Below are 24,915 nucleotides of genomic sequence, written 5' to 3'. Positions count from 1 at the left end.
GTGACCTTCATTAAATTCAATATTCACCTTTTGAGTCATAAATCAGTAATTGAGACTATACAATTAAACAGTATAATGTTCCTGATCTTAAAAACACTTTTTTGTTTTCTGTCCTTCTGAGACAATACAAGGTAGGTTGATAAATTGATGTAATTGGTGTTTGCAGGCAGTAAGATTGTAGCATTGCCATCACAAATATTCAACAAAGTGCTTAGCACACAGGTATAATTAAAGGATTTCCCTGAGGATTTCGCTAGCTTGCAAAGCTTGCTAAAGCTAATTGTGGAGGTGTCAACAAAACTACATTTCACAGTCACAACCCTCATTTAAGAATCTTTCAATCAACTTTCTATGCAGACTTTCATAGACCAAACAAATATGCAGAGTCAAAGTGTCTTCAAGTACCCATCACCCCCACTCTCCTTTGCTGTGCAGCCGTGACTGACCTTCAGTCAGTGAGTCTATTTTTCACTCTTTATTTTCAATCACAGACTTCCATCAGCATAGAAACAGCCAATCACTGACACTGCCGCTACCAAAACAAAATGACCTCTCAGCAAATAGGAGCTCTCCCATCTGTCCTAAAATGATCCCTCCACCTCCACCGTCCCCATTTCCCCTGGGCTATGACGCCACATCTCTGAAATGGAAACACAAGTCATGACGATATGTCAGAGTGATGCTTTTTAGATCCGTATCGGGGCAATCAGAGAATTCTAGTACAGTTAGCAAATGAGGCTGAGGTTAGTTTGGTCTCTGTGGCAGCTGTCCAAAAAGGGAACTGATTGTAGATAGTGTCAATTACCACGAATAATGTGAATGTAAGGTAGACGTGGGGGGGTTATAAACGTGTGTTTGTTGGATTGAGCTTGAGCTTGTGTCACTTTTATCCTAAGTTAACTGAAAATCATTCTGTACAATAGACTTTTGATCCTGGACTGTTACAGCTATGTGAATTTACAGCCAGTTTAAAGATATGTCAATTTAGTGAAAGTGACTTTGTCAATATATTAAAGCTCCTGTGAGGAGATTTCAGCTGGTCATGAAACAGACTGAAATTAATACTGATTCTTCTTTATGACCTAGAAAAGCAAACAAGACCATGAGCAAGAAGATTTATCATTTCTTGATAGTTTTTTTATAATGTCTGATACTGCTGCGTCAGGGTAGGCGTCCTAAGAATACACTGCCAAAGAAGCTTTGCCCTTCCCTTGGCACGTCTTTGACGAGTGATACTTTTGACGGTTAAAAGGAGGATACGATTGTTGTTAAAAAAAATAAGACCACTTTTGGATGCACAGAATAAAATCAGCAAAGACTAATTTGTCCACAAGGGGTGCCAAATTGTCACAAACCAAAAATTCCTCACTGGAGCTTTAATTAAAAAATGTTGAAATAAAATATGGGATGGACATCAACTTTGGTAAAACTGGGTACCAGTATATAAAAACATTGTACATAAAAAATACTACACTCCTTGTCTTTATTACAAAACAAAACGTAACATTACAAACTGAATGGGCTGTAGTTTGTTTTTTTGTGAGGTAACACATTCCCACATAGCATAATTGATCTGATAGGTCTGGGCCAGATCTGGCATCAAGCCGGCACTGCTGGTTGACCGCTGGCATGGCAAGTGGTATGTCAACCGGATGTGGACCAGGTCTGGCAATGATGGCATTGTATATATGATGGCATGCCACATCTGGCCCGATTGTGGCTTGGTTTATGTGGCCCAGATCGGTCCATGCTGCATCTGGGCCGATTAAGGTTGAGCTTGTGATTAAGCTGGCCCATGTGTGGGCCGTCTTTGGCAAACTATATCTGGGCCACTTAAGGGCCATCATTCTTTGCGGTATGTTGGCCGAGTCTAAGTGTATTATGGGCCAGAACAGGGCCAGACCAATTTTGCTATGTGGGTTTCTCATGAATACTTTTGGTATATTTGCACATTCTGTATCTCGTTTTATTTATTTAAATATTAACTTGTGTCTTATTATATATATATATATATGGTTTGACAAATATACTGCATGGAATTTCAGAAACTTAATTTAGACTTTTATTTTCAAAAGCTTCTTCAGTATAAAATATTGCAACTCTTACAACTGATAATACATCACATAGCACCAATTCTGTTGGTGGAACTCTTAGATATTTAATCATCCATGACTTTCATTGCAAAAGATTGACTTTATAATTCCCCACAAACCAACAATTACATGAGTGAATGTCACATTTTAGACCGACCATCTTACAACAGGTGTGTATGAATGTGTTCTTAGTGGAGTTTGGAGGCCTACAGGAAAAGAGCACTGTCCTCTTGCTGTGTTTTGGTCTCTCTTTGCAGACCATCCACAGAGCTGGTCAATTAAAACATCTGTTATACTTTTATGTCTCCTTGTGGTTTTAGTTTCCTGGACCTTGAGTGGAGCACACCAAAGTGGGTGTAGTTGTCAAGAGGGATTTAACCTCATCGTCCGTGTGTGAGTGTGTGTGTGGTGAGGTTTGAGTGTCGTCCATCTCCGCAGAGTGTGTGTCCACACTGGGAGGCTTTGTGTGTGTCTCAGTCAGCAGATGTGGGGGGATGTACCCAGTCTGAAGCCTTGTTTGCTCCCTGTGATGATGCTGATTGTTGGATTTAGGTGGACAGCGGCCCCTCTTATCCTGCCCCCGGAAACCCCTCAGTTTGGGGCTCCAGTGTTCCCGCCACTGGAGGGCCAGAGTGGAGCGGTCTACCACCAGGCGACTCTCCTCGGGACTCCAACCACGCTCCCCCTCCTCAGCACCGATCAAGAGGAACGTCCGACCCACGTTAAGGGCGGGGCAGCCGCAGCTGAGGTCACGATCAGGAACCCAGAGGGATTGGGGACCCTTGCGGACTCGGGAGGTGGACCCGATTCGGAAAACGGTTTGGACTGAGATGGAGAACTGCCACCAGGGACCTGAACGCTCCATCCCTCTCACCTGTACCTTCAGCACTGAGGTAAACAGAGATGCAGATGTCATGGAAAATCTAACACACATCGTTTTTATGCTTTTAGTCTTCACTCCAAATATTTATATAACCAAAATTTTGTTGCATAAAAATTTGAAGTTACAGGATGATTGACATTTACTTTAGTTTTTACATTTTCTGTGTACAACCAGGTGTTTTATAATCCTGTTCATGTATTATTTAATGTATAAATAATACTGTTTTTAAAATGGACCCAACTTTTTAACAAAATCAATGAAATTATGACAAAAGGAAAAAAAAGAAAAGAAAAAAAAATATTTAACTTGATATTTAGGAGGTAATAAACACAAAACCTGATACTTACCGAAGTCTTTCAGACAATACGTCTCTAAATTCATCCTGACTTTAACCTGAGAGGGCTGGCAGTACGAAACACACTCCTCAGCTTAAACAGAGAGAGAGAGAGGGAGAGTGAGGTGAAGAGAGAGAGGAATAGTACATCAAATGAGAGGGTATCATTTCATAGCGAGCATATCAGCACATGTCTTTTCCCCTAATTACAATATGGCTGCTTGTATTTGTCATCACAGTATCCTGTGACTAACAGATGACTCTGACTGCAGCAGGTGGGACATTCTTAAAGCCACCACTAGGAGGGAGTGGTTAGCTGCTTTTGTTTTGATATATGAGTACACAGAAGTGGTTCGGTCATGTTTGTTATACATGAGGTGACATAAATAGGGTTGAACGATAGTTTAGAGAGTTATATTACATTACAGCAGAAACATACACAGTATTAAGATGTTCAAACATCTACTGTTATCATAAAATATGTCAAAATATTGAGTCATATTTAAAATGAGACATCCAGGTGCAGATTTGGCCCACTGGTTAAATTGAGTGCCCAGCCCCTTTCCCATATGTCATTCCCTCACACTCTCTCCCAGTTCGATGCTCTATCCACCCCTCTTCCCTCTCTAAATGAAGGTGTAGAAGCCCAAAATATGACATAAAAAAATAATAAGAAAATGGAAAAAAGAAAGTCAACCTGTGAATTATTTAAACAGATGTATGTTGTGTTTCTGTTTATGCATGTCTTTCAGTTTGGTCATGGCCAATTAGCTCTGCACATTTCTACTTTTAGATCTCTCACATAAAATAAATTTCAACCATGGCAACATATTTTTTGGGATATGGCCCTTTATTAATACATTAATTATAATAAACAATAATCATAAAATAAGAAATTAATTATGCATTAATAATACATAATAATAAGACATAAATTAATAAATCAATCATAATATATTCATACAAGTATATTGACATGTATGGATCTAATCTAGTTATGAAGTCTGTCACAAAATAAATAAATATGAGGTACAAATATATATATTTAAAAAACATTGGAGTACATAAAACAAAAGCTGAAGAATTGACAGCCATAAAAATGTGTACGATACATATATATTATTAAGTCTGGGTGCTATGACTTTAACTTTCAATAAAAGTATAGTCAATTTATTGCTGTGTTTCATACATTGACTTGCAAATTATTTTTATTCAACTTTTATTTTGTAAATAATCATGAAAAACTGCTCAAATAACAACTTAACAAATACAATTTATTTTGAAAATCAAGTGAATTCACTGCATAAATCATGTATGCCAAAATATCATCAGTCCTTTATATTGATCAGCAACCTTTATTTATTTATTTTTTATATTATTTTATTCTTTTACCTTTATTTTAACAGATAAAAATGTTTGAGAACCAGCTCTCATTTACAAACATGACCTGACCAAGAGGTGCCAACAGGAACACCTACACACACAGACATATAAACATAAATAGAACAAAAGTGGACAAGTAACAAGCAATGTGCGCAAGGTGTAAAAAAGTATGTGTGTATAAAAGTATGCATATAAGTAAAGTCCGAAGTGATTAGAAGGAGCAACAGTCAACTAAAATCTGTTGAAGATTTAGCTTGAAAGTTGTGAGTGGAGCCAACGTTGAGAGTTTGAGGGTGTTTTGTAAGTTGTTCCAGTCGTTAGCTGCTGCAAAAACCTAAGCTATAACCATTGTTCATTTGTGTAAAATCTGTCCTATATGATACTTTCGTAACATCCAACGCTACTCAAAAAAAAAAAAGACGTAAAACTATTGGGAAGGAAATCAAACAACATCTGAAAATGGACCATAAAGTTCAAAGGGTTAGGTAATTTCATCCACTCACCTATGCTGTACTGCGGTTGGTACACTGGCGTTGGAGCGACCTCTTGAATTCCTGCGAACACAAACACACTTTCAGACAGGTGACAGGAACACACAGAAGCTTCAACATACCCCCATGAGCTGTCAGGTTGTAGCAGACTGAGCGTGTTTGTGTGTGTTATGTGTGCAATGCTCGGATGCCTTTCATTGCACGGTGGCATGTCTGCACAGAAGATAAGCAAGTGTCAAAAATGTGTGTGTGTGGTCTCTTTTTATGGGCTAGAAACACACTCTCGAAAAACACACAGGGACACAAACTTTACTTTTGGTAATTTAATAAGGTGGAACCGTCACTTGTTGTATGGTTTTTGTCTCAAACGTTAAACAGAGTCTAATAAACCTTGCTTGACTCTGTGCATGTCTGTGAGCTTGTAAACGGAAAATGAACAACTTGCTGGTCTGTGCGTATATTATCCAGGCCTCTTGTAAAACTGTGTGTGTGACAGCGCTGCCGTATTTTACCAAGTTCACACTCCGTACCCCCGTCTATGTCCTGTCCTCTCTGACACAACTGGGCCAGTGACACCCTACACCCCCACCCAGCTGACTGTCCCCCTCTTTTAAAAACCAGGAAGGTGCCGTGTGTATGTATATAAAGTATACTGTGAGAAGCTGAGTGCTAGTGAAAATTCTTAGATACTGATGACAATAAATGACCTAAGTTCTCTATTACAACATATATTTTTATATTTACTATTATCAGTCTATTCTACATCTATCTTTATCAATGAATAAGAACAGACAAACTATTCACTATTGTAACAAAAGCAGTTCTGCTCAAAACCATTTCAAATCTTTGGTTACGTGACCAAAGACTACATATCAATTCACGAACATGACTCTTTGTTCTCTTTATAGTGCAAATACGCTATTTCTTCAGCTTCAGCTTTCTTGTCTATTGCTTCTATTTCAATTAAGAGAATACAATTTGAATGAAACAGGAAGTCCATTTATGTAAAAAGCTGAGGTGACAGCTGCTGAAATCAGGTGAGCAAAATCACGTTAGCTGAATAATTACCTAGCTTTCCCCAAACTTGCTTTCTTTAGCTAACATCACTCACTTTAGCCAAGGAGTTTAACTTTCTCTATCACAACCTGATCAAGTTACTGCTTTGTTTTACTCTAACTATACGTCACAATATTAAAAAAATGTTGTTACAATACTGTTTTTCGAAGGCTGTAATGAAACTCAAATCACACAGTTCCGTTTTTCGATGATATCCTGCGCATACGCTAAAAGTATTCTCTCATGAAAAAAACGAATCCTACCTCAAGGAAAAAGTTTATCCAAAGGCATCAACACCAGTTTCTGTCTGTTTTGCACAAAACTCGCATGAATTTCACTTGACTCAGAAGCAGAGGTGACAGCTACTATAATGTGTTGTCTGTGTTGTCTACCTAAAGGCGTTTTTCGACCAGAGGAACTTTACCCAGGAACTATGTGCGTTTCGACTGGAGAAACTAGGGTCTAAATTTAGTTCAGGGGTAGATAATCTCCCCCCAAAAAGCCCCTGTTAGGGGGGGTAGTACTCTTCAAAGGTCCCGGGGCTTTTGGGGGCCAGGTCCTGCATTGCTAAACGGGTCTGATCGGTTGCTTAACCGCAGTGTTTTTATTCCGCCCGCCGTCCACAATAACATCACACACATCTGTGATTCACTTGATTTCTCTTTCTTTCATTTGTTCTATCTTTATTGTTTGTGTGTGTACTTTTCAAAAGAAGAAGCTGTGATTCACTTGATTTAGCAGCTTGTAATAGTAGTCTTCTCTCAGCCCACCGCAAATGCGTTTCTTGTGGAGTTTACACAACTGTTGGAAACACATATGGAGTTTTAAGATTCAATATCCTCATCAGATATTTAATGATCGTCTAAAGATGTCTATGAGGGATGCATCCGGTTGAAAGACTCCAGTTAACGTGATCACGGTTTAAACCAAAACACCGGCGATCTCTGCCACAGCTTTTTGAGTTAAAAAGGATTTTAAAGCCGTGTTGAAACGTCTTTGCTACTCACGGATATCTTCTCTCACATGTATTTCTGTGATGAAATATAGCACCATCTAAAACAGCTGAGTCTCTTCCATGCTAACAGGCTAACTGTTGTGATACCTGCCTGTCCGTCTTCTTCTTTGGAGTCATCTGTGATGAATGGCATTCGTCTTTGTTTTACTGCCCTCTATTGGTCTGGTGGTGTAGTGCCTTTACTTTTTTTTTCTCCTTAAGTCACTGGCCTGATTTGCACAATCTACTTGGGACTTCAGCCCGTGTTCGAAACGCAGACAACAATGGGGGCACAGAACCTATTAGTTCAGGGTAAAGTAGTTCTTGGGGCTAAAAGACCCCGTTTTCTCGTATTTTGGCTAACACATGTTGTGTATCCTTCACAAGAATTTATCTTTCAGTTTTTCTCCACCATTGTTTGATTTGGCTACACCTTCATTTCATTTTTTGGATTAGCCAAAAATAGAACATTGATATATGTAATTAAGAAAGAGTGAAGTTAGCATAAGCAAAGGCTAGTTGTCCCTTTTTCTAAAGCTAGCTTTCCCTCCATAGTTATGGAACATGCTGTCCCTTTGTTTTCACCAAATATGCAGTCGGTGTATTTTGTCTCATACGGGAGGACAGCTTCGTCCTGTTAGCTTACTGTGCCGTTTCAGTTGTGGATAAAAACTTGGATCTTGCTTTAAGTTTAGCATGGCTACCGGTGCCTTTTGGTCTGTCTGTAAAGAGGGGAGGATGAGGGTGGGTGTTTGTTGGGATGGTGGGGGGTAAGAGATGCTATACATAGCCTGAGATGGTCTGGCAGTAAAAACAAACAAGGTTTTCTTTCACTCACCCCTTTCACTGAGAGAGTTATGAGTCTGGGCCCTGGGATGGGGGGCGTTGTGAGCTACACGACAGGTGTGAAGCTCGCCGCTTCTGGCTTCCTATGTCACCTGATTGGGGCTTACACAGTGTCAGTGCCTGTGTAGTTGTCGGCACTCGTACGATTAGCCGGGGAAGTGCACGTGGATTAGCGCTTGTGGCTGAGGTTCGGTGCTGGCCAGGGCCGAAGATATGAGAAGCAGCAAGCCACTTGATATGACGTTGATCCCAGATCAGCTGGTGATGAGGTTTCCCTGTAGGTTTCAGCTCATGTTAAGGCTGCTATGGAAACCGTCTCTAGGGATGATGAAAAGGGGACACGCTGCATGATAAGTCCAAATTACTCTGGACGGCAGCGGCCCCTTTTATACTGAGCTACTATTTGATAAAGGCTTAGAGAGCTTGATAGGAGGTTTAATCCATTAAGGCCACAAAGGAATCATGTTGAAGGAGAAATTAGAGAGATCACTTTGTCATGACTGACAACCCACTATTAAAAACTTGATTAGCTTTCTCAGGGTGGCATGTGTTGAATGCAAAGTTAACACTACTTTAAGATTTGTAATCCTTATTAAAACATTACCCAACCTAAACAAAACAAGAGGCTGACATTGATTAAAAGGATGACCTATACGCTCTGGACCGATGCCAGGTTGACCGTAGATGCCTGCAGAAACTCTTTGCTCCAAAAAAATCCAGGGATTGTTCAAACATGGGGCAAACACAAGTAACTAGTGCTAAAGGTGTCAATTCTCTGACAAGGATTATGACTTAAAGCTTTCCAGACTCTTAAAAAAACATAAATACTGTGTGTTGACTTACGTATGCAGGGCCGCAGAGGGGACTTTCCCTGTTTGTATCCCGGGCCGCAGCGGTTACACCTTAAGCCGGTCACACCTTCTCGACACAGACACTGACCTGATGTCTGGTTGCACCAGCGACCCACCGCTCCCAGAGGATGGCACTGACACGCTGAGGGAAGAATAATAGGATTAGACAAACGATACCTATGTCTTGTAATTTTTATTAAATGGTTTGAAAATTCAACAAGCATTCTGGGCTGTAGAGGGTCTATGTACCTTCCGTTCATTCTATTTCCAATTCTGAAACTCAAATGAGAAAACAAAAACACAGACAATTTTCTTTTTTTTTAATATATTTAAAACAAACAAACAGAAGCTGTTTTCCATTAAAATGTAGCAATAAAATTGGATTTCGTGTTGTTCTCCTATTATGGATTTTTGATTTTGATTATGTTTTTTGGGGGGTTTTTTAAGTTATATTTTTGGCCTTTTTGCCTTTATTTTATAGGACAGCTGAAGAGAGACAGGAAATGTGGGGAGTAGAGAGTCGGGAAAGACATGCAGGAAATGGTCGACCGGCCAGGAATCAAACCGGCCACCCCTGCGTTGAGGACTTTAGCCTCTGTATGTGGGGCGCTTAGACCGCTAGGCCACCAGCGCCCCTTGATCTGTGTTTTTTAAGCTTGTACAGCACTTTGGCCAACTGTGGTTATTTTTTAAAAGTGCTATATAAATAAAGTTGACTTGACTTGACTATGGAGTTTTATATTCCCTGATAAACACGAAGATTCCAATCTATGTTAATCCAAAATGCAAAAATGCAGGGATATCTGTATCATTATATGGTGAAGTTGGGTCGAATCTGTGAAAGTCTTTTTAACTTTACCCAACTGATGTAGGCTAAGCATACAGATATCCCCGCATTTTTGCATTTGGGATTGACATAGATTGGATTCTTCGTGTTAATCAGGGAATATAAAAATCCATAATAGGAAGAAAACACAAAATCCAATTTTATTGCTACATTTTAATGGAAAACGGCTTTTGTCTATTTGTTGTAAAATCTGCTACATATATTGAAAAAAGAAAAAAGTCTGTTCTTTTGTTTTACGATTTGCGCTTCAGAATTGGAAATAGAATGAACGGAAGGTACATGGACCGTAGAGACTTCCTGTTTTGACCTGTTGGCAAACAGTTGCAAGACCTGATGCAGTCATATGATTTATTCTGTTATTGTTTGTTTATTTATTAAGAGAGATAGGAAATGTGTGACATGCAACATATGGTCACCCGAACGCCGCTACGAGGACTATAGCCTCTGTACATGGGGCGCACACTTAAACTGTTATTGCATGATTTTTTTATATTGTGTTTAACTCCCTAGCATAAAAATACCCTGAACTCCCCTTTCTATTATCTAGTTTGGTCTCAATCAACTCCTGGCTCCTGGCTGCTAGATACTCCACAACGTTACAAAATTAACCACTTATTTTGCCAGTTTTCTGTTTGATATAATTGGCAGGTAGCGTACAGAATCAGAACTTCTTCTGTTTTTTTAACCCTGAACAGTACCACAGAAGTGAAATCAAGACATTTAACACGAAAACAATGTGCTGAAAGATGCCAAAATTACGGTGGCCCTGAGAGCTCACAGCACTGCAACTTAAGATAACACATGCAAAAAGACAAAACACAAGCAAATTAAGAAAACATCTTCATCAATTTGAGAACACATGTGCAGCATTTAGAAAAACGCGCTGCAAACACCACAACACAACGGAATTGTTTCCAGAGAACACTAAAAAGTGATGCACAAGTCCACAAGACACGCTTGTTGTTGCCGTGGAATTTGAGTCACAGAGCTATTAAGGTTCTCTTACCATCAGTGGTGTTGGAAAATTAGATAAAAAGTGTTTTGGATTTATTTTAACATTTATTCAGCCTATTGCAGTGATTTGCTGTTAAACTTTTGTTAGCCTTTTGCGATCACAATGTTAAAATAAATCAAAAACACTTACTTTTTTATCTCATTTTCCAACACCACTGACGGTAAGAGAACCTTAATGGCGCTGTGACTAAAAATCTGTGTCAACAACAAGCGTGTCCGGACCATAGACTGTATAAAATATGGCAATAGTATCCGTGACGTCACCCATCTGTTCCTGACAGCTGTTTTGAAGCAAATCGACGGCGGCAGCCATATTGGAAATGCGGAACTCAACCAGGCAGAGTGTGACGTAGTGTGAGCCTCTTAGCCAAAAGCTTATGTTCCCGACCGGGAGTCACGTCAGTCATGTCCTTATTTGGGTAAAAACTCATAATCTTAATATCTTCTGAACCGTCACTTTAGAAAAAAATTCACCCCCTGTACAGTGTGTGCTGATAGAGAGATTAGCTTCGTAGGGCCAAGACGTTTTTGTACCAGGCTGTAAACATGTTTATTAATGCTGCAAAGATCGTCTTTTTCCCATTCATGTCTATGTGGTTTCTGGTGCTTTTGCAGCCAGCCTCAAGCGGATTTTCGATGTATTGCAGTTTATAGCACTTCCGCATGGGCTTCATCGTTTGAGACCGGAGTTTGCCGCTTGGTCCAGACGTGTGCATCACTTTTAAGTGTTCTCTGGAAACACTTCTGTTGTGTTGCGGTCTATTTGCAGCGTGTTTTTCTAATGTGTTGTGTTGTGGTCTTTGCAGCGCGTTTTCTAAAAGCTGTGCATGTGTTGTCAAATTGATGAAGATGTTTTCTTAATTTGCTTGTGTTTTGTCTTTTTGCATGTGTTTTCTTAAGTTGCAGTGCTGTGAGCTCTCAGGGCCACCGTACAAAATGGCCCGTGGTGCCGTCATTTGTTACATTTCCAGAATCAAATATTTGTTAGTTCTGCTTTAAGGAGGTAGTCTAGGTAGACTCTTGTACTTCCCGAAGCGAACATGTTTCAACTGTTTGAATAATCGAGTCGTCCTGGTTTTGCGGAGAACACATTGAGTTGTGACAACAAGGAAGTTATATTAAGAAAAAAAACATACGTAACTGAGCACAGAGGACAGACGGGACAACAGACAGGCTTAAGAGGTCCATCCATCAATAAAGGAACCCAGGTTTAATCCTGCTTGACAGCCCCCGTCCTGAGGGAGGGAGTGTCCTTGAGCAAATATACAAGACCTCTACTAGCACCATAAAACCTATTTTGTTGCTGTCTTGTGGGGTAAACAAAGACAAATTCCTCTGCAGAGCTATCATGGCGGAGTGCCATATGAAGGTTGATATGTTTATGTTCACTGACAGGACTTGGATATTTGACACTCATCAACATTTTCCTTCTCATCTGTTGCTTTTGGCCCATCAGTCTTATCATGATGAAGACAAATCTTTTATCTAAAGGTGAAATGTTTTTGTTTTTTTCGCTTACTGTTCAACAGTCAGATTTTTAAAGGTTTACTTTGAAAAGCCTTCTATTAACCTCTGCTATCACATGTTAGACACAATGAGAGGAGACAGATAGAAAGAGGAAGCCAGACTTTAGCAGCGCTGTTCACACTCAAGTAATGTTTAGACAAACCCTTACAATGAATCCAAACAACTTGATGGGTGAAAGTGAAGGACTGGTCTCTAAAAGCAACACAGTGAAATACAGCAACAATTAATTTCATGTTGCCCGTGTGGTAGTGGACTTGTATCAGTTTGGTTTTATGCATACAAAGTGATAAATGCGGGGTCGTTCGATCGTAACTTTGCATCCCATCACATGTGTCAAACTCAAAGAGAGCCCATTAACTTTGGTTATATTAGGCCTGTAGTCAAACCTCCACACGAGCATACCAGAGTGTCACAGTCACTTAGGACATGTGACCAGTCAAAGGTCAGGGGTCACCCTCCACATGCCGCCCGATGGTAAGTGTGGGTGTACAGGTGGCAGCTCTGTTTGGTTTGTGTGTGTTTTTGTGTCACTAACAGGAATAGCTGTCCACTCTCACAATGTAACCACCCCATAAACACTTCTGTACGCTCTGACTGAGACACAGGGGGTACGTCAAAACACACACACACACACACACACACACACACACACACACACACACACACACACACACACACACACACACACACACACACACAGGCGCATTCATTCATTCAGTCAGTCAGTCAAACATACACAGTCACTTGAATTATGTTTTGCTTCTTGTCTTCTAGGAATGAATGCAACTTTTTAAATTGATTGAAAAATTGAATAATGATTCCAGTTCATTCTATCATTTGAGGCTCATTTGTGCTTCCTTTGCGTTTGAAAATAGGTGTTTTAAACGATACGACCGTCACTAATGGAGCACCGCCTGCAAGCTAGTTAAGGCAGACAACTCGAGCTGCGCTCATTCATACTTACATGTCATCATCATCCCTATCAGTTGATCTCAACATCCTCTCATTTGGCGGTCTATTTAAGCTGCAAGTCTCCCTGTCTCTGCCTCTGCTTTGCCAGTGCTCCTGCTGTCCTGCTCAGTGCTATGTGCAAACTTCGTACCCACCTCCTCCCCGGCATCCACCTGCGGGCTCCGAGGGGGGTTAGTCCTCATTACTCTCATTACTCCTAATGTCTGCTTTTAAAAAATCTACGAGTAACGAGGTTCGGAGCCCATACGCCAAACACAATACTGTATGCTGCAATAAACTTTATCTTAAGTAAAGGTCTGACTGAACTTACATTCTGCCATGTATCCTTTACACTGGGACAGATGTCATACAATGCATCCACTAGAGGGTGTCACTTAAACTCAAACATTAGCAGTCTGTGCAGCCGTTAGCTACATCACATGATGTGCACAGAGAATTCATTTCCCTGGGAATATCTTTGTGAGGAACTGCTGACAAGTGTCACTTCCAATATTTCCAAACGTCCTATACGGCTTTCGACTACTTGCTTCACCAGGCAACTACCCACATCAAGCAGAGGAATTAGTTGTATTTTTTTTCCTAAGATGCAGTAACATATGTGTACAGTCTCACACCAACTCCCACAATCTGTCCTGAAAAGTTCAGCCATTCTCGAAAGTATTCTTTGCTGTGTTTGGCTGGTCTGGACTGAATGTTGGCTACACTGCTCAACACTGCCCCTATGATTTCAGGTGGTACTGCAACATTTGATTCACATATGGTAGCTTTCAGAAAACGTCCAGAAATATGGATGAAATAAATACAAAGGGCTTCATAGAGCATAAATGAGCCTTTATCCCTGTGCAAAACACGCATACATCAAACAAACACACACACATGTAGTGACTGACGTTGGCAGGCCTTGCGGTTGTTCAGTGGTTTGCTGTGGTCACGGGTGTATCCGTTCTGGCAGTACTGACAGTGGCGTCCAGCTGTGTGGTGGCGACACTTCTGACACACACCTCCGCTACGTCGACCCGACTGCTGGAACACCTCCATGCTGAAGCGACACTTATTCGAATGGCTGTTACACTCGCAGGCTGGACAGGGGACAGAAAAAGTACCAGTAAGAAAAATGATCAGCAAAAGATCTGAGGCACCCTTTTTAAAATTCAGCTATCCAAAGGCTAGTCAAATGTCATGACTTTTAAATGTTAGAAGCAGTGTTATAAGCAGAGCAAAGCAGGAACATTGTTTGTTGTGTTAGCATTTGCACAACCGTTTGTTAACTTCCAAAGATTCGCAAAATAGCCCACAATGTTTATCCATCAAAGCATTTACAGCCAAATTATTCAACAAAACTTTTGTTTTTGAAACAAACTGGGGAAAAATTTAATAAAGTTGTTTAGTGTTAAATAAGACTTTTAAATGTAAACTAAAAACATATTTATTCAGTCTGGCTTTTATGTATGGTTTAACAATTTTATTACTTACCTTTTACTGTAATATTGATTTAAATGTTGCTTTATTATTGTAGTAATTTTAACTGTTATCTTATTCTACTTTTATTAATTAATTAATTAATTAATTAATTAATTAATTGTATTTATCTACTCAGTTTTATTGATTTTTTTAGCCTTAGTTTTATTTTCAACTCTTATCCTTACCCTTTTTAAACCTATTTATACCTACTTAATTTCGATGCTATAACTTATTTTTATTAAACATATTTTATTGTTGGTTTGCATTAGTCTCTATTTTAATCTATGTTACTTTAATTTTAATTTTAATTATTATTATTTTTTTTATTTTTGTTCTTATTGTCCCCTAATATGTCTTGCCATTGTTTTATTTCTGCTTCTTTCTTGTTTTTCAATCGCTGTAAAGCACTTTGGGTTGCATTTGATTTGTATGAAAGGTGCTATACAACTGAAGATTGATTGGTTGATTGAAATATCAGTGTTTGCCCAACTCTCCTCAGTAGCCAACAGGTATCAGGGTTAGCTTAAAGATACAACTGTTGCTAGCTTGTTTGTTGGTGCCCAGCTAGCTTTTATCTTGATTAATTTCTCACAGTTTGAAAAGGTCTCCCTTTCAATAAAATGGACCACGTAATTAAAACCAGCAAAACCCTGTATGAGGCTGTTTTAAATTATGAATTTAGCCAGCTGGCCTTGTTAAAGTTTTGAAGGCTGAGCACTAAGCAATCGCTGACTGTGGTTCAATGGCTGATTAAGTCCCTTCATGCTAAACTGATACAGTTCAAATGACTTTAAGCACAGAAAATAATGACCTGGAAAGGTTTTAATGTCAATTGAAAGCCAGTGCTCAAAGGAATCTGATCAGTGTTTTCTTGGCTTCCCATAAAGATGCCCTGACGGTGTCTCCTTCAAAGCTGATTTCTGTTTACTCTTTGTTCCATAATTTTTTGGCTATCCTATGCATTGAGTCGACAGCAAAAATATGTCAGCAGGGAGGAAAAGAGGGAAGTGAATGATGACTGTAGGATTGCTGGTGCCTTTAAACTCCTTGGCAACCCAGATCCTGTTTATTCTGACATGAAGATGTAAACAACATGTAAATGAATTTGCTTATTCCAGCTCCTGTCCTTTGGGACAAAGAGAGGCCCAGTGTAAGGCATCTTCATTATGTCTGACTTCATAAAGACACAAGTTACACATAAAAATAATTGGAACATATTCTTTTCTTTTACATATATTTAATACTACAAGTAGTTACATGTTGCCCTATTAGATATTGAACGGAAAGTGGACCCATGTAGGATATTTCGTTATCATTTGATCTGTTTTTTTTTTTTTTTTTAAGTTATATTTTTGGCCTTTTTACCTTTTTTTTGAGAGGACAGCTGAAGAGAGACAGGAAATGTTGGGAGTAGAGAGCGGGGAAAGACATGCAGGAAATGGTCTACCAGCTGGGAATCGAGCCGGCGACCCCTACGGCAAGGACTGTAGCCTTTGTATGTGGGGCACTTAGACCGCTAGGCCACCAGCGCCCCTTTTGACCTGTGTTTTTGGATTTTTCTATGTGAAAATTAAAAACTATAAGTTTATTGTAATCTACAATACATTGTGTGTAATATTCCCTTTTGTTTTAATTCTCCTAATTTAATTCAGTGTAACTCACCAACACACGGATTTGGATGCGTTGGTGTAGCTCGATGCCACGGTCTGTCGCAGTAGAAATCCTCGCACACATCGCAGTCTGGCCCCGCCGTGTGATGCTCGCACATGCACACTGCCCGTCCCGTGTCGTCACGCCGACACCTGGAAGCATGTCCGTTACATTTACACCTGCCCCCAACTTGCAGGTCTGAGAGCGCCAGAGGAGCTCGGACAGCAGTCATAAAAGCAAAGTGAGGGGCCACCTGCGAGTCCCTTGAGCTTTTTTTTGCATTAAGATTATTGTTCCTCCTTTTCCTCAGTTCCTGCCCTGTGTTGCCCCGGCTCCTCCCCTCGACTGCCCAGTTGCAACCTCCATTGGGACAAGGCAGATAATGATTGTCTTTCTTGCGACCACGCCCTCTGCCTTTCCCGCCTTTCCTTGAAGGGGTGAGTATGTCCGTACCAAAACTATCCCCTCTGTCTTTGCTGGTGACATTATGTCCGTCTTCTTCTTGACCTTTCGAATGACTCTTCCTTCCATTTTTGCCCACTTTGTTCCTCCCTCTTGTGTCTGAGCTTTTCGTCTCTGTGTCAAAAATCCCGAATGTATTTTCCATATTTAACTTGTCAACCCCTTTGTGGCCCGCTCTCCACCTTGAAAGCCCCATCCCTCTGTCAACCTCTACATGGTCACGCCATCGTACCTCCTCTTGCCTGGCTGAGGTACTATCCTTGGTGTCTTTTGACGCTTGGTGGAAGACTATGCGGATGTCCGTGGCAGTCACCCAGTCTTGGAGGGTATGACTGTGGTCAAAATCAGGTGAGGATGGCCGTCCATCCAGAGTGGAGAAGGCCAGAACCATGCCACCCCTTTGCTTTTGCAAGGGGCGAGGATCTGAGCAGAGAGGCTCTGTCTCTTGGTGCCGACTCTGAGCCACTGTCTGCGAGGGAAGCCCAAAGTCTCGAAGGCAATCATTGGAGTAGTGCTGCATCGGCCTCCACGTTCGCCCATAGTCCATTGACTTGACGATGGAGATGGAGATTGGGTCTGAAGGCTCTCCGTGCTGACAGAACTGCAAGCTTATGTAAGTAATCTCAAAGCGCCGTCCGAGAGGAAGCGTTAGGACCCAATCGCCACTGTCAGGATCTCCGTGAGCCATCCAGCAGGTGAGGTTGTGGGGGTTGTGGAGGTCCGTCAAGGTGGTGACATTGCCGTCATAATCAGGCCCTTGTAGCGAGTGGCTGGCATTGACTGGGACTCCATAGGCGGCGTTGATGAACTCAGACAGACAGTGGCGTGAACGACCGTCCAGGTGGTAGCAGGGGTCATGTGGTGAAGTCCAGCTCAGGGGGGTATGGGAAAGGGAAGAGGAGACAGGGGACGGAGGAAGGAAAAGGAGTAGAAGGAAAAAGGGGAAGAGGGAGGTGAAGGGGGGAGGGGAAAAGGGCAGGTTCATCATGTCATCCAGCCTGTGGATGAAAAAAAAGGATACTTAAGAGAAAACCATGGGAGCTAGATCATAAAACAAAAAACCCACAAAGTGATTGATTTATAAGACTTGAATTCAAAGCCAAAAAGAAGAGAAATCCAAGAGAGACCACCTGTGCCTTTATTGAAAACAGACAATACCATCTCAGTGCATCACTTCAATTGCACCTCTCCAGCTTTCAGGAGATGCCAGTGAAGATCTCATCTTGTAAAAATGTAATCCTCGATTTTCACAAGTGTCGGCCACTGGTTTGAATCTTTGACCCTGACAGCCTTAAAGAACATATCTGTCTTACAACTCCCCTCAACCCATGAAAAGAGTGCATGCGTGTGGGTGAAGAAGGGTGCACACCCAGCGGGTCTGTCTGAAAAAACAAAAAACATGCCCGACAGCTGGGGCTAAACTCCGAACTGGACCACATCCATCACGTTTATGACTCTCCTTTTCAAATCACTTTACCACCGGTCAGTGCTGCAGGCAAGCGAGGTGCCTGAGCATGAGCGGTGTGACGTGTGATCGAGCACAAGAGAGGGTATGAGAAACAGAAAATGAGGGAGGGAAGGAAAGGAGTTGGAGATTAGGCTTGAGGATGGGAGCAGATGATTTATAGATCAAAATGTGTGTTCGGCTTGAGCCCCTACATGGATACTTCCGTGGTAAAGACAAATACAGACTTGTGTTTGTCCGCTGCTCGAACAAATCCCTTCCCGTCTCTTACCAATGGTGATGAGTGTAATTTATTCCTCTGTCAGGATTTGATACGCAAGACTGTTAATTTTGGCATGCGGACAAAATGAACAATGAGTGTACTTTCCCTGAAACCTGTGATTTATTGTTTAATGATGCCCGGAATCAAATTACCAAACAAGCACTTTTTAAACTTTTATTCCTCCCAAAGAAGTCCACACATGCTCGTTACACTTCTGGGACCTTCTTGTTTTGTTTCCTTCCTTATAGGACTGTCATTTTCAAACTACTTCCCCTTTGCTCTTCAGTCCTCCAGCTCATCTATCACCTGCCCCCTTCATTCTGCTCTGAGAATATTCTTAACTGCTGTGAGATTGATGATGTCCTAACAAGCGTTTGACACTGACAGCAAAGTCAGCAGGGCTGCATAAACCAAACCCGTAGGAGAAGACGAGGCTGAACGCCTCTACGACCTCGTCATCCCGCTCAATTAGCCGACCACCGAAATATGAGGCTTCCCTCGGGGACCACACAGCTCTGAGGGGCCTGTGAGCAGATCACGGCATTCTCGATGCAGACTTGGACAACCTGCTCTAAGCCTGACCCTCCGAAGGCACAGCGGATCAACCAAACCTCACTCAGGACAAAAGAAAGATCAGGCATATCACATGACCCTGTTTCGAAGTGTTGCTACAGGAAACGCCACAAGCAAAGAGTGCGGTGATGAGCGGTCTGACTGTGACCCTGGTGCCACCAAGCCACATTCCTGGTGTCCAGAATGCCTCGGTTGGTCATTCCTGACGTGTCGAGACATGCCCCATGGGAACCTGAACTCTATGATAGAAAGCACGACTTATACGTTGATCTGGTGATTAATTAGGTCTCTGGTTTCATAGGGTGTCAGTGTCATGGCTGTGTAAGAAGGGAAGTCAGTGTCAGAGGGATTATAAGGAGGGCAAAGGTTACTGGAGGATTCAGGGAAGTGGCGGAAGAATTCATTCTGGACATGGAACACCGATTGAGTGTAGACATGCGGGGGTTCACAGATGGGGAAATCACAAAGGGGGCGTTGGTTTAACATTCCCATGACACGCTCTTGCTCTTGTCTTTGTCACATTACATGACTAATTAAAGATTACAAGCACTGTGATAAATGGATGCTCATCCAAGAGAGGCCCCTGAGGTTTTTCAAGCACCCCACCAGGCCAAATCGAGACCCTGTCTTCTTCCGAAACTAGATCATCTATCTGGCACCGCTACTGTAACCCACCGGATATAATTTCAACGGTTTTTCTCTGCTGCTTTCCATAAATTCACACAGCTGGGGTGTCCGAGGAACCTGTTGAAGATGAGTGACATTCCCTTTAAAGCGGCGTTTAATGGAGGGAAAGAAGAACCTGAACGTTGTGACTATTTTACACCGATGAACAATAAAGGCTTCGAAGACATCAACCCCCTTTTCTTTCTCCACATTAAACCTCAAATTTTGAAATAACTTGGCAGCAATCTGTGTCTTTGAAAAAGCTTATACAGCCAAATAGTGGTAAGATGAGATCAACATCTCCGGCGGGTGATCTTTAGAAGCAGCTATGCTTGGCTGGCAAGGGGCTGGAAAAATACTTGCTGACAACCTGGGGGCATGTTTACAGCATAGTCGTACAGAGACCAATGCTCATGTTCATGCTCTGCAGACCCTTTTTCATTCCCAAGCTTGATCTCTATGTATTCTTTGTGAAGCTGTAGATTGAGGAACTTGAGGACAATATTAAAATCAGGGAGGGAAACCAAGGCAGTGTTTTTATGATTCAGTAAAAGCTGAGGCAACAGGAATTGGAGCAAATACACCACCTATAAAAACTATCAACACCCACTAGAGGTTTTATTGTTTCAAACCATTGAATTCAACAAAGTTTATTGTAACTTGTTTGGCACTGAAGAACAAATTTCTAAGTGAAATCACATTTTAACAATGTGATACAACTTCATTGGAAATATAAAACACAAAAACACTTGTTTGCGTAAATATTACCGCCCTATAAGTCAGGGTTTTATTGACGTGTGCCGTATTTTAAGAGTATGGTGGGGACACCAGAGGGAAATGTGACCCCATCTGGTAATAAAACTGGGGAAATAATCTGTGCAAGTCGCCGCAAGAGGAAATGTGAATAACATCTTAACTCTTACTTTTTGTAGAAACACTGCCCTGTGGTATCCTGATAGTTTTTTTTTAAATTGCTGTGTTTTTAATACAGTTTGTTTCTGTTTTGTTTTTATTTATGTTTTTAACATTTTTGGTTGTCTTTTTCAGAGGCTGTCGCGGCCTGAGAGGAAAAGGAAACCTGTAAAATCTGATCACCAAGGAGTAGTCAAAAGTAATTTATATGTGTTTTGACGGATAAATTTCAACTTTAAGAGCTTTTGTGTTTTTTTACGATCTAAAGCGCTCTAAAGTTCTTCAGAGACGTAGAAATCATCGATCATTGTTTACATATTTATACATTTCTTCCATCCTCTTCTATGTGCGTTAGTATTGTGTTCAGTTTGACCTATTTTTGCTCAATATTATCCTTATTTTATTCATATATTTTTCTACCTCCCTATAAATTGTTGCATAGGTAGGTACATCTGTCGTTCACATGAATTTGTGAATATAAACTCTCTCTTCGTGATGTTGAGCCAAACTCATTATCGTGATTAAGTGGACCACAAGGTCATTATATCCTGCAGTGCAGAAAGCTCTGGTGTGTGGTGTTCTGTCTTTGGCTACCTGTTAACTCGCTCTGTCTGTTCACACTTTCGAGCTGCGGGCCTGCCTGGGTCTGGATCTGTTCTGGTGAGCAGATGAGCTGGATTTGGCTTGTCTCACACATTTTAACATTCCTCGTCATGGGCAGCAGCTCTGGCCAGCGATACGGAGGCAAAGATTTGAAAATCAAATAGCTTTTCTTCTCCTCTGTTGAGTTTGAAAAGACTTAAGTTGTTGTTTTTACAAATAAACACAGGACAGCAGTTTAAGGGGCTGTGTTGCATCAGGGTGATCGTCTCTTGGAAGATTTCCCAGGGTTCTACATTGCAGCTCTGCTGGAAGACACGGAGCCTTTAAATAAATATGATCAATTATATAAGCTCTGTGTTATAGGCCACATGTTTGAAGCTGGACCAAGGCACCTGTTGGCGCATGTTACCACACTGACACCTTTGTTAATTTGCAATTGTCCTCAGTCAGCCAGAAATACAACACTAGAGAGAGGCTACGTATGCGGTCTGTAGTCTCAAACTGCATTCCTGCCCGCACAGTTGAAGCCCATGTGTGTGTTATTCCACACGGAGTGGATTCCAGGAGTTCTGTTTAAGGTGTAATAATCTAATTTTAGTGGGGCGGCCCAGGAGGTGAAAGCAACAGACAGCACAAAATGGATTATCACTGCTTGTATCTTTGGCTAAAGGCCTCTGTCCTTCACGTCTGCACCTCAAACAAACCAATAAGGTGCATGAGTCAGGAGGCTGGTGCACCTCCACAGTCACACTGAGGGTGTCCACTCTCCTCTACACCAACCTTCCTGTACTTATTTAACTTTTTAAATACAAAAACCACATGTTACCCACTCGATATTTGAAAGCGAGTTTCCTGTCAACCCCCACCCCTCTTTATAACCTCATACAAGTTGGCAAGACGCTCTCCTGCCGCTCCGGCTTCACATGTCGATATTAAAAAACAGATGGAAATGAAATCATAGTGATTCCATGTTAAAGTCACGCCAAAGACAACCTCAGGCATGAAGGGAAAAAAGGGGAGGCCTCTGCTTGTAATTGCATGTTAATTAAATCAACACAGTGTCAAACAAATGGGCTTATGCAGAGAACCAAGCAGAAAACAAAAACACAAAACAAATATAAAGCATTTATAAGGGCTGATGTACATATATAGGTTGTCATGTGATTATATTAATTAATAAAACAGCTTCATTTAATCAAGCACCCTAAGAGCCAAGAGAAAACTTCCCTGCCTTTGTCATAATCCTTATGTCATTTAAAAAACAAGCAATTTGTCTGATATGCCTATTAAAGCAAACATGGGTTAGCCTATTTTCTCCTGGGTAAAATGCACTTGAAGCAAACTAATTACACAAAAGAAAACAGCCTGCAGTGACACGCAGGTTGAGGGTGTTGCATTTAATGAACCTCAGATTGATGACTCGCCTGCCTCGGTCCATTAAACAGAGAGGTTTGTCATATTTAGGCGAGTTTGATTATTTTGGCAATAGCTGACAGCGGAGCCCGGAGGCTAATAGCCACAGTCCAGCTCAGCTAATTACACTTGTTAGCCTGAAATTAGCTGCAGCTAATTAGCTTTATCTGCCAGGGAGGAACAATAATATTTACAGTATGAGGCTATCACAGTTTGATCAAACCATGTAATTCTGTTTATTTTAAATACTTGGAATTGGTCTAATGTGTGTGTGTGTCACATTCAGGCCATGTTTTATTTTGTAATTGAAGTCCAGCTATTTAAAAGTTGCGATAATTTCATACTAGAGGTTTATTTGACTTCAACGGAAGGGAACTTAAAAACAAATAAAGAGTTAATTTGCAAATACAGATAACTCACTTTAAAAAAAAAATTTCAAGTTTCAAAAATCATATTTTTTCTATTACTAGCTTTAGGTATTATCAATCAATTGAAGTTGGGTGGCTTTTACTAAGTCAAAATGACATTACTAATTAGCAGTATCTTAAAAATGTAACTTTATTAAAAAATACATATTAAGAGAAAATATGTTTTTTGAAAATTTATAAAAACGGAAATAGGCTATCTGTTTGTGCAAATGAACTCTTCAAATATTACGCACTGCATATGTTTTTAAAATATATATCACAACACATTAACAATTATTGAGAACAAAAGACATTTTTTATTTTGATATTTCATACAAAAATTCGGTCATGTTATTTAATCATAGGTTCACTTTTGGACTCGAGCTCGTGTGAATTGTGGTTAGAAGAAACTATAAAACAAAATGTATCTGTTTTATTAATAACAATGCAGCAAACAAGCCAATTTTGTCTGCACAATCGTATGCAACAATTATGTAGAACAATGTTGCAGAATTAACATAAATAACCGAGTGCTAAGAGAAACATTGTTACAAGTATGGTGGCTACACCGGCTGAGTTTATTCGAATATTTCCTCAGCAATTATTGGAGATCTACAAACAGGAAACACAACAAGGTGGAAAAGTAACACTTTTTCCTTTTTCAAATTTGATGTTTTTTTTAACTGGCCCATTATTACGGAGACACAACATCCACAGGATCACGCTTCTCTTTATGCGCGACTCCATCTGAGATAAAACTCCACTCAACTTCAGTAATACCCGGATCAATACACATTTAAAATATAAAGACATAAGTGACCGCAACCCACCATGTGCGTCCCAGTGATCCTCCTTCTCCTTCCCTCTGCTCCTGCAGGTCCTCCTGATCATGAAGAGAAGCGCAGCAAGTGTCCGGACATCCAAGTCCTGCGCGTCTGCGGTGGAGCAGAGACAGGAGACGAGACTATACCGGGAGGGGGCAACACACCGGGCACGGCGCGAGCAGGAGGAGGAGGAGGAGGAGGAGGAGGAGGAGGAGAGATAAGTGATCGCGATCAGGTGGGAGGTGCGTCTCTGCTTATAGAAAGTGAAGTGCGCCAAGAGCTCCCACCTCGAGGCGTAACATCCTGATATGCTCTGCCAAGCAAGCTCTCATGGCGAAAAGTGTCCATCAAACTCAAACAGGGATTATCAACCTGGCTGTTAAACCATTATAAATTAGATTTATTTTTAACTGAAATTAGGTCATATTTTTTATAAGTACCTACTAGTCCTCTTGCTTTACGTCCTCTGAACTTTTATTGTAATTTATTTTAAATATAATTTAATAATGTATTTATTTCTTATTTAAAACTTAATCATGCAGTAGTGGACAGTACCAACATTATCAGTATTGATTAAGGCAATTCAATTCAATACAAGTTTGAAATACTTTTAATTGTTATTAAGAGTAAGGTATTAGACTATTTCTTCTTCTTAATGAAACTGACTTAAATCAATAGTAATTTCACTTTTGACCTACAAGAATAAATAAGACAATGAGAATATAGATTACATTGTCTTTAAAGTTATTTTGAAACTGCTACTAGAGGCTAGTTTTTAGACCAAGTGATGAACAGCACACTGCCAGAACTGCTTTTTTATTTCATTTTCCCAAGCAAAATTCTGAACGACACATTTGAAATTAAAAGAAAGCAATGAAAACATTTTTTGTTAAAGCTCCTGTAAGGAGTTTTTTACTAGTTATGAA

At 40.7% G+C, this 24,915-nt stretch overlaps 1 protein-coding gene across 2 annotated transcripts; it reads right to left on the bottom strand.

Moving 5' to 3' along the window:
- Positions 1-2,039: 2,039 nt before the first annotated feature.
- On the bottom strand, positions 2,040-24,163 carry ntn5 (netrin 5). 2 transcript variants are annotated; one of them, XM_034676088.1, is made up of 7 exons: positions 23,996-24,163; positions 16,415-17,862; positions 14,182-14,370; positions 8,924-9,073; positions 5,197-5,247; positions 3,324-3,404; positions 2,040-2,981 (listed from the first exon to the last, which is right to left on the bottom strand). In XM_034676088.1, exons 2-7 carry the CDS (start codon positions 17,850-17,852, stop codon positions 2,410-2,412), a joined length of 2,481 nt encoding a protein of 826 aa, XP_034531979.1. In that variant the 5' UTR covers positions 17,853-17,862; positions 23,996-24,163; the 3' UTR covers positions 2,040-2,409. The 2 variants fall into 2 exon arrangements, with proteins under 2 accessions (XP_034531979.1, XP_034531978.1); XM_034676087.1 differs by lacking the exon at positions 23,996-24,163 and adding an exon at positions 19,174-19,363.
- Positions 24,164-24,915: the final 752 nt, after the last annotated feature.

The sequence above is a fragment of the Notolabrus celidotus genome, chromosome 23 (assembly GCF_009762535.1).
Source record: "Notolabrus celidotus isolate fNotCel1 chromosome 23, fNotCel1.pri, whole genome shotgun sequence".
Taxonomy (NCBI): Eukaryota; Metazoa; Chordata; class Actinopteri; order Labriformes; family Labridae; genus Notolabrus; species Notolabrus celidotus.
The sequence above is the reverse complement of the archived record's forward strand: the minus strand, read 5'-3'. Positions and strand labels throughout refer to the sequence as shown.

Excerpts from the sequence above, each read along its gene's own strand:
- ntn5 (XM_034676087.1), bottom strand. The coding sequence starts at position 19,232 with ATGCCTGATCTTTCTTTTGTCCTGAGTGAGGTTTGGTTGATCCGCTGT. Across the intron at positions 14,371-16,414 it reads GCATCCAAATCCGTGTGTTG|CCTGCGAGTGTAACAGCCAT; the intron begins GTGAGTTACACT and ends TCCCCTGTCCAG. Across the intron at positions 3,405-5,196 it reads CCAACCGCAGTACAGCATAG|CTGAGGAGTGTGTTTCGTAC; the intron begins GTGAGTGGATGA and ends TCTCTGTTTAAG.